A 14662-nucleotide genomic window follows, 5' to 3' on the forward strand; every position below is an offset into this window, starting at 1 on the left:
ACTGCTAGAATTCATCTGCTAGAATGTTTATAAAAATTGTATAAGATTCAAACACATTTTACAGAGTAACTTTTCTATCACCTTTCTCCCTTAACCTGTTTTATTTTTCTTTAAAAATGTATCATTATTTGACAATGTGTTAAATAGCCAATTGCTTCTTTATGACCTGTCTTCCCCCTAAAATACTCTTACCTGAAAGCCTGGACCTGGTCTTATTTACTCTTGTTTTAGCAGCACTGTGAACAAGCCCATCATATAGTAGGCATTCAGTAAAGATTTACTGAATTCACAAAGAAATAGATTTATAAGTGAATAAACATATTTTCACATGTGGAAAAGTTTGAGTTATACATATCCCCCCAATAAACCTAGAATTCATTCATCTGAATATAACTGGAAATTACTGTGTAAAGAACATTGACTGATTTATCATCAATGGTGTCTTACAGAGAGAAGATGGTACAGTGAGGTTAACATAGATAGAAGGAAAGAAGGTAGAGACTGACCCATGAGGGCAAACAGGAGATTATAAGGCTCTCAGTTCACATGACACACATGACAAAGTGAGGACCTAAGGGGGAGAAATCTCAACTGAAGAAAGTTCCAGAGGTATTTTTCAGATCCCTGCCCAGGAGCCCCCTTCATGGACCTGTTTGGCAGCCCTGCTGAGCCAGGAGTCTGGGAAGGCCAAGTTCCACCCTGTTCTGCCTTCTCTATGAACTTGTAGAGAGCATTTAAATAGCATAAGTAACAAAAGAAGGCTTTGATATTTCTAACCGTTTTTTCTTTTTCACAGATGCAACGGTTGTATTCTCTTCTCCACTGTTCTCCGCAGCCCTGAAGTCTCCAGAACTCTTTCCCCCTGAAACTGAACTCTTAGCAGATTGCCTCCTCTCCTCTTGCACACTGAGAATGGGGGGGTTCATCACCACGACCTCCACCAGCAGCTCTTTCCTCCTCTTCTCTCTCATCCCCAACGTTTATTTAGCACTTTATGTGCCTCACACTAAGGGCTGAGATGAAGGAAATGAATGGCATCATTCCCCACCACATGAAGTGAGACCTGGTATGGAGACAGACTCGCCAACACAGGCAGGTAAGGGGGATAGGGAAGTGCCAGATGCCAAGAAAGCTCATAGGCAAGGTGGGAGGCGGGTGGTGAAGGGTGACTGGATCTATGGAACCAGGAAAGAGCCTGTGTGTGTCTCAATCTGATGTGATTTCTCCATCTTTTGGATTCTGCAGCCCTTTAAGTGAGCCTCCCCTGCCCTCTGCCGCTGGCATTCATTGCCCCAGCCCCACAGCATTTAGGGCATCTGTCTTGTATTCTGCTCACTGATGTGCTGTTTTAACCAGGCGCTCCCTTCCCCCACCCACAGGAGGACTACCTTGCAAGCAGGGCTCTGTTTTACTTTTCTTTCTCTTCTAGCAGCATCTCCTAGGAGGCTTTCTCCCAGCAAGGACTGATCAGGGACTAATCAGCATTTGGTGTTTCACGGAATGACTCTGTAGGAACATCCATTCAAGAGCTGCCCCTCCTCCTCATTGTTGAGGGAAAATCCTCAGAACGGAAAGACATCAGTACCTTTGACTAATAGTTACAAAAGAGATGTACAAACTTCAGTTCTAGAATCTGAATCAAGGAACAAATATTATATGGAATTGTACAGGTCCACCTTAGAGAGCAATGGGCCATTTTTGGATCCTGTGTGCACAGTCTTCTTCACTGCCTCTATGCCTACGTCACAATTCTTTCAGACATCTTTACAGGTAGTACTCTGAATCAAAGGTAGCAAATAAATGAAATATTACAAATATCTCAGTCTACTAGTATTTGGTTGCATCTTGTGTTTTGAGGTAGGAACTATGATTTTGAAGGATACAGTTTTCTTACATACACTGTCAAAGTCAAGTAGTTTTATTGAACACAAACAGAAATTGGAGTAGTGAAAAATTCTATTCTATTTGCATTTATTTACTATTAGAGTTTATCCACTAACTTAGTGTTGTATTATCCTAGTTCTAATTAACACTTTTATTCAAAAATAACAATAGAATTTTAAGCATCTGTAGGACTTCAAATATCTAGTCCAGTGATTTTTCAAACTGCAGGTCACAACTCATCAATGGACTATGCAATCAATTTAGTGAGTCGCAATTGAATTTTAAAATGAAATAGGGGGGCCAGCCCCCTGGCCGAGTGGTTAAGTTCATGTGCTCTGCATAACCGGCCCAAGATTTCACCCATTTGGATCCTGGGCATGGACCTAGCACCGCTCATCAAGCCATGCTGAGGTGGCGTCCCACATAGCAGAACTAAAAGGACCTACAACCAGAATATACAACTACGTACTGGGGGGCTTTGGGGAGGAGAAGGAGAAGAAGAAATAAAAGATTAGCAACAGATGGTAGCTCAGGGCCAATCTTTAAAAAACAAAAACGAAATAGGATAGAATAAAAATGATCAGAATAGATAGTAAGGGAAACGTTTTCAGGAAATTTTGCTTGAGTTGTGTTGGTAGTTGAGTGTGTACATACTGGCTGAGTGGTGTAAAATGCGTTAGGCAGAATTCTAAGATGGTCCTCAGATGTACACACTTGGATAATCCCCAAGACTATGAATATGATGGACATCACTCCCATGATTAGGTGACGTTGACTTTAAGACAGGAAGATCATCTGGGTGACCCTGACCTAATTATATGAATCCTTTAAAAGCAGAGAGCTTTCCTGGCCAGCCCCAGGAGAGGAAGTCAGAGCTTCAGATGAGAAGGATTTGATGCACAGTTACTGGCTCAAAGAAGGAGGGGGCCACATGGCAAGGAAAGAGAGTGGCCTCTAAAAGCTGAGAGTGGCCCCCAGCTGACAGCCAGCAAGGAACTAGGGACCTCAGTCCTACAACTGCAAGGAACTAAATTCTGCCAACAGGAATGAGCTTGGAAGCATATCTTTCCCTAGTTGATCCTCCAGATGAGAACTCAGCCTAGCTAGCACCTTGATTTTAGCCTTGTGAGAGCCTGAGCAGAGAACACAGCCCTGCTTTCAGACTTCTGACCTACATAACTGTGAGCTGATAAACGGGTGTTTTAAATAGCTAAGTTTGTGGTAATCTGTTTCATAGTAATCAAAACTTATATAGTACTTCATATGGCCATCTAATAGACGGAAAAATAGAAAGACAGATTTTGTCTAAATCTTCCACTATATAGACAAGAAAATTAAGGTCAAATGATGGTAAATAACTGCAAGATTATACAGTTAGTGACAGAAGCAGGGTAGAAAAAAACTCTTTCCTTGGCCACGGTCCTGAGAGTGATTACTTTCCTTGTAATTTATCTGAAGATTCATATCTTTCACATCAATAGAAAATAGCTTTTCCTCTACTTATTCCAAATCAATGAAATTTTACTATACTCAGGTAAGATGGGTTATTCACTTATAAAAAAGTAACGAGTTTATGCTCATTGCTTTTTTTTGTTGTTGTTGCTATATTAGGTTTAGTATGTTCCTGATGTTAGGAATAACTAAAGACCCAAATCTATTGTCTATACAAGGAGGCTATAATTTCTCTTTCCTAGAGTTCTCTCAACAGGAATTAGATCCTATACGTAGGTTCATGAAGGATAACAACTTTGAGATCAAAAGAAATATCTAAAGAAGCTACCCCAGCCACTCAGCCACTAAGAGACATTTAAATAACTCCAAAATTTTCTAGTTTCTTATTTTTACTTGAAAATTCTTTAATCCCCAGAACCATTGCTTGAATTTAAATATAATGTTTCACTTAAATATGGTGTTTCACTGCATTGCTAAATTTAAATGTAGTACTCTACTTGGCCACAAGAGGGCTCCCAGGTTTTTCCAGTTGTGCAAACCATAAATTGAGTCACAGTGTTATTTTTCAACGAAAGGACATATTGGCTGGTGGACGGCTTAGTTGGCATGGTTTCCTTAAGTGAGATTATATTGGAACTTCAGTAAAAATCTTATTCCACCGCATTACCCATAGAAACTCCTCTGGTTCACCTCTGTGCAGTGAGGGATGGTATCCTTCCGAATGACACAGAAGGCTGACTCTAAAATGTCACAAGAGAAGGTTAATTTCATTCACAGAGTCTCATATCTCTGGATCATGGCTCCTTCTTTAATTTCTCTAAGGTTCTAGCCTTTGCCTATAAAAATAGAGAGTATAACACCTATCTCTCAGAGTTGTTGTAAGGATGCATCAAGATAGAAGAAAGGAGCTTAATTTATACCTGGTACATGTAATTACCAATGATGGTAATTTCAATTGTTGTTGCTTGTTAGTAATACTTTTACTAACGGATACTGAAGTAGACTTGTTTTGTGAATTGATTTTTTGATACAGGCAACTACATGGTTGCTAATATTTCAGCCTTAAAATAATGTTTCCAGGTCCAAATTATTGGAAGGGTTACATAAACACACTAAGTTGAAATTCAGATGTATATTTTAACATAATAGACATGCCAATGACATTGATTATGGGTCAAATTGTTTCAATACGATAATTAAAAATTCACTAGTGGTAGAGCCATTTAAAATAACTCATAGTTCATCTTTCTGCAATCCAAACTCACCATTTAGCCTTCAATTTCCTAGGCTAAGCTTTTTATTTACTATGGTGAAGCTGGTCAGTGTTTCTCCCTCATTTTATCTTTACAGAATATTGAGTTTGTACAATAAACTTTACTTTCTGAAGGCAAAATACTGAGTCTTCTCAGCCACTTAATAAATCAGAAAAGCAACAGTAGGTGGTGGACATGTTGAAGCGTGGGAGGAGAGGCCTTTGGAAAATGGAGAGGCAGTTATGTAAACTTTACGGGCTTTTTCTAGTTGATTTTTAGAACTCTGCTATCCTAAGTTTTAAAAACGGAAATATGCACCTGTCTACACTGTTTCGCATCAATTCTCCTTAGTTCACTATTGACATCCTTAAAGACACCATGCTTGTTGCCTGTTGAAAAATAAGACTTGAACATCTTAATCTGGAAAGAGAAAACCTGGGAGTAGATATAGGAAGAGGATATAAAATGGCAGAAAGGGCAAAAGCGGTTTAGTAGCCAAATCCTGAAGTATTACTGCTAGACCTACAGGACGGCATCTCTTTAAGCTTGAAGGAAGTCATTTAACCCAAAGACAGAGGAAAAGGACTTGATAAGGTCATACAGAAAATTGGTGTGGGAATCAGAACCAGAAATCTAATCTAACCTGATTATTATTTCTAGATAGGGACACTGGGGCTGGCCCCGTGGCTGAGTGGTTAAAGTTCCATGTGCTCTGCTTCGGCAGCCCAGGTTCACAGGTTTGGATCCTGAGCGTGGACCTTCTCCACTCATCAGCCATGCTGTGGAGGCATCCCACATACAAAAAGTAAAGGAAGATTAGCACGGATGTTAGCTCAGGGCTAATCTTCCTCACCAAAAAAACAAAAACAAGAGACGATAAGGACGCTAAAATATCTGAGAAAAAAATTTTAAACATCCCATATTGGGGTGGAGTGGACGGTGGATACCAAAGGAAACACGACCCCCTTAATGTAACTTTGGTAAAGCCATTAAACCACAGTCTCTACTATTAAGGCTTTAGGAGAAGACCAAATCTCTCCAAAATGAAATAATATGCAAGACCAAAGCACCCATCCTCTTCCTGGATAGATTTATCTCTCCGACACAACATCCTCTACCATACAGGATATGGTGAGCAACTTTTGTCTGAAATAGACCTAAGATACTGAAAATTGTTAGTGTTAGTTAAAAAGAAAGGTCAAAGACATGATGGATAAATATTGGCACATAACAGTTGGCAATTCAACTCACTTAGATTGATTACCTACAACACTCCAATTAATTGTTAAAATTCAAAGTTACTGGATATTATTCTATCTGAGAAAAAGGGAGATAATGGCTGCAAGACCCTTTCCATAGCCTCTACTCTGTCATCCATGGGTTCTGGATGTCAGACCTCTCCATCTCTCCAGCCTCTCCACAGTGAAGAACGTCACATGCAAGGCCAAAACACAACTGTAATTTGGTCTCCCTCAGAAGGTAAAATCTTCCCATTTCCTTCGTGGCTTTGTGAGTTACAAGCTGACACCAACCACTGTCTTAACAACCTGACAGAACAGGGTCAGAGACTTGAGGGCCCAGAGGGAAAATGCAAAGAACAGAAACAAAATCGGTGCTGGCTGGAGAATGGTGAAAATGAAAATAGTAGCACATAAGCTTAAAAATGAAAAACCACATATATGTATAATTTGCTCCTCTTAGGCTAGGCTATAGAAAATCCTCAAGCGTGCTCTCTTATTTCACTTTGCTAAATGTTTGCAGCGTTTTTCCATCTCCGTATTCAGGCCATGTAAGAAATGTCCATATAAACCATCAGAAAAATATGCAAGTTATATAAACAAGAGGGCATTTAACCACAGACCCACACATTCGCAGTGCGGTTTAGATGGACTTCATCTATCATTTGCATAAAATGTCTGGTGCTCACCAATGGTGTAGAACCTCTTCAGGTCACTCCTCCGGGAAGGATGCTTATTAGTTGCATTGTTCTGCTCTTCTTCAGTGATGGGCGTCTTGGGTGCAGGGGTCTTACTGGCTTGTGGGATTTGCTTTCCTGCACCAGCCAAAGGGTTGAACCCTGGAGCAGTAATATCCACCGACTGGGACTTTTTCTTCAACCTACAGGGAGACAGTACCACACGCTGTGATTGCCAACTTGAGAGATACACTTCTTCCACATTTATCTACATCATAATTTTTTTTCAACAACTGAGTTATATTTGGCCTGAAATAGAACAAGGTTTATTCAGAAATTATAGACCTTTCCTACAGCATTTTGAATTCTTCAAATATTTTTGAAACTAGTTGAAAAAAAAACTTCTGCCTGATTGTTTTGAAAGGTTTCATTAAAATATATTAAAATGTAAGGCGACAAAAAACTTTTAATTTTTCTAATAGCAGACTAAAATGTGGTGTCAGACAAAGATAATACATTTGGCTATTGCTTTTGGTTCTGAAAGGAGTATTTTTAATGCTATAGTAAAACACTAGTTAGAAATAAATAATTGCAACCCAGGAAAAGATAATGAAATGATTATTTGGGTAACTAGAGGCTGCCAGTGCTTTTTTGTTTAATCTATAACAGCATCTTAGCTGTGAAAATTAAAGAGCTCACATTATTTCTCCAGACACTCTCAATGACAGTGAATGTATTGCTCACATCCATATTTTAGAGCGATGACATCAGGTCTAGCATGGAAAGCAAAAAGCTATCCATAAAGCATTTTCCCCACTCATGCATGAGAATGGTTTTTTTTGGTGTGAAAATCATTGCTAAACGACATGAGTTAAATTCAAATACTTCAAGCTACACAACTTGATATTTGTGATGTAACTGAACCCTAAGCCCAGCTTACTCTTGGCCCTTGGAACTTCCAGAGGCTAAGGTTAGAGTCATTTTTAAAGTTTTAATTCCTTGTAGAAAACAAGTTAGCAGTTTTCTTTATCTGTTATGGTAAACACACCTGCATTTGCAATTTCCTGAAAGATTCATATATCTTCACACATCCAGGCTTTATTTAGGCTTTTCCCATACATTAGATTCCATTTTCTGCCCCAGTGTCAGATCCTGCTCATGTTTCTAGAATCAGCTTAAATAGGGCCTTCTCTGAGAAGCTTCCTATGACAAGGACTTTGGTAGTCTCACATTATTCCACAGAGGGGGTTATTCATAATTAACTCTCAATAAGCTTCTATTAAATTGAATTAATTGGAGCAGAAGCTTTGTTAAAGGAATAGAATGTACCAATCAGTAAAAGATTCATTAGTGAAAGCAGTCTTTACTAAATTTTAGTAATTTCATTATCACCTATATGCTTTCTGCTATATCCACATATCACCTATTTTACCCTTAATATTCATGAAAACTGACTTGCTTTATCCAAATTGTCAACAAATACATTAAAAAGTGCTCAACAGTGTTTAGTCATGACAAGTGCAAATTAAGACCACATTGTACTCATAACACACCTGTCAGAATGGCTAAAGTGTAAAAGACATGATATTAAGTGTGGTAATGAGGAGCAACTGGAGTTTTCCAGCACTGCTGGTGGGAGGGGAAACTGGTACAACCACTTTGGATGAACATCTGGCAATATCTACTTAGCCAAAGGCATGGATCGTTGGCTCACTGATCCTATTCCTAGGATATATCCTACACAAATATAGACATGATCATCCAAAGACACAGTCAAAAATGTTCATAGAAGCACTATTTGTATCACACAAATATCAACAACCATCCAAATGTCTACCAATAGCAGAAATGGGTAAATGAATTGTGTAATATTTATCAAATGGAAATTTATACAGCAAGGGAAATGAATGCACTACAAATACTTGCAACAACATAGATGGTTTTCATAAAAATAATGCTGGACAAAAGAAGCCAGATACAAGAGAGCACATACTCTATGACTCCATCCATATGAAGTTCAAATAGAAGCAAAACTGTCTATGGTATCAAAAGTGTGGGGAGTTAAACTGTTGGGGAGTTATTACGCTGATGGAGACATGAAAGAGTTGCTGGCATTCTAGTATCAATTTTTTTCCTGATCTGGGGTCTGGGTCCCAGGATGTAAATACTTTGTATAAATCTAATGACCTATGATTTTTGCAGCTTTTCTGGGTGTATGTGATACTGCAATAAAAAGTTTCCATAAGCAATTGACTTTTTCACTTATTCATTTACAATGAAGATTACACGTAGCTACTGAATGGCTCCTTGCCACAAAAAGGTGACAGTAAAAAGAACTAGAATGATATTATTGGCCTCTAGCCTCCCAAAGATGACCAGAGGAGAATGAATCTAAAGAAAGATCCTTTCTTTCTTTAAATGAATTTTAAAAGACTCACTCTGGCTGCTTTGTTGAAATTCAGTTGAAGGCTATATCTCAAAGTTAAGCAAGCTGCTCCTTCAAGGAGCAGCCACCAAAAATCACCCAGGGACCACACACTTGAGGAAATGTGGGTTTACTCTACACAGGGTTATCTACTTTTTCTTACTGCCTTGGTCTTCCCAATAACTCCATTCTGGTCTTAGTCTGGAGTTTGTAGACTGGAGCTAAATGTCATGGTAGTACTAAAGGAAACTAAAGAAGGCATTAGGATTAATAAAGACTAAATTAAGAAATAAATTGCAAGTCACCAAAGCAACAAAGTTGATTTGTCCCAACATGGCTTTCCAGAAACACTTAGACAAAGACCGAGACTACACTAAAAATATTATACTGAACCCTATCAACTCTACGAAATCACCAATATTTGACCATTTATCATGTACAAAAATGTCAGTTTTCTATTGTTCATGCTATAAACTTTATTTCAAAATTAAACTTCAATTTCAACAGAAAGCAAGTTTTTCAGGAGGAAGGGAGTTCAGGGGAGTAGAGATTTAAAGAAAAGGTGCTGAATTTTACAGAAAGAAAGCTGACTGCTCTCTAGTCCTCAGCAAAGATTATTTTCAAAACGTAAATCTGACAAGTTTTATCTCAAATTCACATAGTAGATGATTTTATCACTAGGAATTGTTTATATTTTATGTTGGCCTGTTTTAGAATTGATCAGTTACTAAATTAAAGTCTCATATTGGAGGATATCAGCAATGATGGCTTATCTTTGATACGATGCTAGATACTAGAATTGATAAAGTTCTACATCTCTTCAAAATGTCTAAGGGTCCCTTATTGCAGCCTCTTTGCAATGAGCAAAGGACATGGCTCTAGGCTCCAAAGGTAAGTAGAAAACCATCCTGTGGTATTTTCCTTGTTCTTTCTGCCCCTCCTCACCAGACAGTCTTCCCAATCAAGGGATGAGGGATGTCATGTTTTCATTGTTGTTGCTGGAGTCTGGAACATTGCTCGTAGGTTTGCTGGCTTGCTTAAGGATTTCCATTTGCATGTTCTTAGAAAGCAGAACTGTGTGGGTAATTGAATTACTCCCTTAAAAATTCTAAAAATGACTACTGTGGTTGACAAGGAAACCTGCTAAATGCTACCTTCAATTTCCAAAAAATCATGAAAGGGTAAGTCTTTCTAAATTTTTAACAATGTTCTTAGTTAAATGTGTTAAACAAATGTAAATAGCATAATGGAATACGTAGGTGTACGTGAGATAAAATACCCATTGATAGTAAATGAAACATTACAAATAGAGACAAAAATAATCTCTTAATAGGCACCAAAAGAATCTTGTTTAATGTGCTTTGCATTTCCAAAGGGAAGTGAGTCTCGATGTCTTGGATGGAGAAAAAGAAATGAGGAAAAGGAGCCGTCCCTCTTGGCATGGCTCTGATAGGCAGACTGTCTGCTGTTTCATAATCTTTGCCTTTCCTTGTTCCTCTGTTTTTGAGGAGGAACTTCCCCACATGTATTCCAACACCTTCTTGCAGCATGGCCTCAAAGTGGGACACTTTTCCGAGACTCAGTTTCCTCATCTATAACATGAAGGTAACATACTCAGAAAGGTCCTGAGGATTCAGCAGACATCTTATGTGAAAGTGCTTGGCATAGCAACTCCACAGGGAGCTCTCAGTGAATGCAAGTTCCGATCTCTTGATAAGAGGATGCAAAGGACAACATAATTTTCTTTTTCAAACTTCCGAGGGATGTTGAGGAAATTATATCAGCTTCTCAGGATCCTTCCCTGCTGCGCTACTCGAGAGAAATACTGCACCTGCAGGAACTGCACTGTGTTCTGCAGGGGCTTTCACCTATCCTGGAGTGTGGATTTGGGGAAAGAAGTGGAAGATAACGAGAGGACAAGCGAAATGGGAGTCTTTTGTGTGGCGTGCAATGTGATGTTTCTCTTGTGTGAGTCCCCAAATCTTTTGGAAAATAGCTAATTCCATTGGATAGTTGTGTGGGGTTGACTTAACACAATAAATTCACAAGCAGAGGTGGAGACCAGGGAACCATGAAGAGGTAAGGACAAGAATTGGAAAGGAAGGCTTCTGACTTTCCCACTCTGTAAAAATAGGGTTCATGCCAATTTCAACTAGCTCTCCAAGAAGCAGGAGAAGGCCTGTAAGCCAATCATGAAATGTGAAATCACAGGATCTAGCGAAAAAAAGAAATGGCAGGAAACTTCCAATACCAACCAATTTAAACAGAACTACTCTCAAAGTGATAACCTAAATTCTATCCTTGCATAACAATTCTACTTTGATAAAAAGATAAGAAATCTTCCACTCATTTTCTGAATCATCGTTCAAGTAGAACACAGGAATCTTTTGGGTTAAATGAGTTAATGGACATCCCAATGCCAGGGCTTGCGCCAGCAGTGACTGAACATGGCTTTACATTGCCCACCACAGAGGACTTCTCCCAAAGATCTGGGTCAATTCTCCACTTCAATAGCTTCACCATGGAGAAGGTCTCTCCAAGCTTCCTCACATTTATCCCTTTATTACTATTATTTACTACTTATCATACTCTTTTGGTCTTACCTTCCCTCTTCCTCTCACATTATAGGGTTTTCATCTTCTATCTCCACCCTTCTATCAACTTCTATTCAAGTCATAACCAAGCAATGCTTTTCAATGTTCTTTGTCTATTATGCTCTGCATCTTTGAAAAGTTTTGGTATCTTATCTAAATGCTGCATGATAGAATTCTACCTTAAGCCTAAACTAAAGGCTGATATGACTTAAATGTATAAGAAAAATACGTTTTCATTTAGTTTGAGTTCTTAACTGGAATTACCTCTTCCAGCAAGTGGACTTCAAACTGTTCCTGCATAATAACTAATTGGATATGTTCCTGAGTTCTGTAGCTATCTGGAAAACATGAACCTTCTACCATCCACTCAGGATGCCCTGGGCAATAGCAGCAACAGTTCAGAAAATCTACTATAGTATAATGAGAATATTCTTTAGGTCATAAGAATTTAAGCTGGTATAACTTTAGAATGCAAAAGCTACATTTTCATATATTTGACTGTGTACCTGAATAATAATAGCAGAGTGGTTAAGACTGTGGACATGGGGGCCACATTCCCTGGAATTGTATCCCTAACCTGGCATTGATGAGCTGTGTAAACTTGGGCAATTTTCTTTTTTTTTTTTTTTTCAATCTGGTAAGCAAACATTTTTATTTTTAAAAATATTGAAGGCAGAATTTCCAAATTCAGTGTATATTATTTCATCTCATTTCTACCCTGTTGCGATCCATTCATCTCCAGGCAGAAACAGGGACCAACTATCATTATTTTTTTCATCTTTTTTTAAAATTTCTGAAGACTTCTCAAACTTATCCTTCAAATTATAGAATTACTTTTCTATACTGTTAATTCTGCTCTTTATTCAATGTACTAAAGACATAACTTCCACAATTCCATTTTTTTGGGTAACATTTTACTATTTGGAAGCTTTTTTTTAATTGAGGTTATGACAGTTCACAACATCGTGAAATATCAGTTGTACCTTATTATCTGTCGGTCACCTTATAGGTGCGCCCCTTCATCTTTTGTGCCCACACCCCACCCCTTTTCCCCCTAGTAACCACTAAACAGTTCTCTTTGTTCATGTATTTGTTCTCTTTGACAAATGAGTGAAATCATATGGTGTTTGTCTTTCTCTATCTGGCTTATTTCACTTAACATAATACCCTCAAGGTCCATCCATGTTGTTGTGAATGGGAAGATCTTGTCCTTTTTTATGGCTGAGTAGTAGTCCATTGTGTATATATACCATATCTTCTTTATCCAATCATCAGTCAATGGGCACTTAGGTTGCTTCCACATCTTGGCTATTGTGAATAATGCTGCAGTGAACCTAGGGGTGCATAAGTCTCTTTGAACTGCTGACTTCAAGTTCTTTGGATAGATACCCAGTAGTGGGATGGCTGGGTCATATAGTATTTCTATTTTTAGTTTTTTGAGAAATCTCCATACTGTTTTCCATAGTGGATGAACCAGTTTGCATTCCCACCAGCAGTGTTTGAGGGTTCCCTTTTCTCCACAACCTCTCCAACATTTGTTATTTTTTGTCTCCATAATTATAGCCATTCTACAGGTATAAGGTGATATCTCATTGTAGTTTTGATTTGCACTTCCCTGATGATCAGTGATATTGAGTATCTTTTCATGTGCCTATTGGCCATCTGTATGCCTTCTTTGGAGAAATGTCTGTTCATATCCTCTGCCCATTTTTTTGATCAGGTTGTTTGATTTTTTTGTTGTTGAGTTGTGTGAATTCTTTTTATATTATGGAGATTCACCCTTCGTCAGATATATAATTTGCAAATATTTTTTCTTGGGCAATTTTCTTAATCTCTCCTTGCCTCAGTTTTCTCCATTTTATGTAAAATGAAAGTATTAATAATACCCATGTCATAAAATTAACATGAGGATTAAGTAATATGTATAAAAGCACTTAGAATACCTGGCACAAAATAAGCATTATATCAGTTTTTGCTTTAAACAAAAATGCAAGTGAATACAAACAGTCACGTATTTATAATGTACAGAGTACAGGCCACACACTATACCTACGTTAGTTCCCTCACTGATCACAACAAACATATGAAGTAGGTACCATACTCCCCATTTGGAGAGGGATCAACTGAGGTTTAGAGAAACTGATAGGGCTAAAAATTAGGGAAGCTGGAATCCACCCAGGACATTTTGACTGAAAGTTCACGCTTTGGAATTAGGAGATACAGATAAATTTCAGCGCTGACACTTACCAGCCACATGACTTTGGGCAAAGACCTGGACTTTCTAGGCCTCCATTTTCTTAGCCATAATGGTGATATCCATGCTATCTGCCTACTTTACCCAAGAGAGTTAATATGAGCATAAAATGTGTAAATTTATGTGAAAGCACTTTGCAAAATTCCATAGAAATCTACAGTACCATTAACAGCTATACAAATTCATCCTTTGTCTCATTCATTTCTTATATATTTACACAAATGTACACGCACACATAGATACATGGATGCATGCGAATGGCTGTGCCCCAAAGAGCCAACACTTCTGGTCTTTTCCAGTAACTTCCAGAAAGAAGACCATCTGTGGTTTGCACAAGTCATTACTGTTAGCAAAGCTGTCTCCTTGCTTCCTAAAAGAGCTAATGTAAGGATATTTTTTAAAGTAGTAAAGCTGCTGAGAATGCAGATTTTTCCAAGTTGGATACTGTGGCTGCTGCAAAAATCTCGTCACTCAAAAAGAGCTTTTGAGAGCAAATGCCTAAAAAATTTTCACATTGCAAAATCAAGGTCTTTTGTTACCCCTCCAGTACAGTCTTACCAAAAACCAGCAGCTAAAAACAAACCACAAAATCAGCAAGAAACAAGCATAGTCAGAAGTCCAACCAGAAGAAATGACAGATTGGAAAACTTGGCACTAAAAAAAGAAAACAATCCACCAGGGTATAGAATATGTCAGTTACAGCCTGCTCTATAATTGCTGTGGCCATGCTATTCTTTGTACCCCTAAACACAAGGATTGAAACAGAAAATCTCATTAATGTGGAATCAGGAATTGTACAACCTTCTTTTACAATTCCAAATCTATTCAAAATGTTTCAACAGAAGTATCCTTTGGGAGTGCAAATTGGTGTTGGATAGTTAATAG

The 14662-nt window shown here is 38.2% G+C and overlaps 1 protein-coding gene across 3 annotated transcripts in view; it reads right to left on the minus strand.

Moving 5' to 3' along the window:
- The window catches only part of OXR1 (oxidation resistance 1), a 449619-nt gene that overhangs the window by 216507 nt on the left and 218450 nt on the right, over window positions 1–14662 (minus strand). For all 3 annotated transcript variants that reach the window (XM_046642007.1, XM_046642001.1, XM_046642004.1), the window contains exon 3: window positions 6517–6707. In XM_046642007.1, the coding sequence (XP_046497963.1) occupies window positions 6517–6707 (191 nt within the window). The remainder of the gene's footprint in view (window positions 1–6516; window positions 6708–14662) is intronic.

Source organism: Equus quagga, chromosome 16, assembly GCF_021613505.1.
Source record: "Equus quagga isolate Etosha38 chromosome 16, UCLA_HA_Equagga_1.0, whole genome shotgun sequence".
NCBI lineage: Eukaryota > Metazoa > Chordata > Mammalia > Perissodactyla > Equidae > Equus > Equus quagga.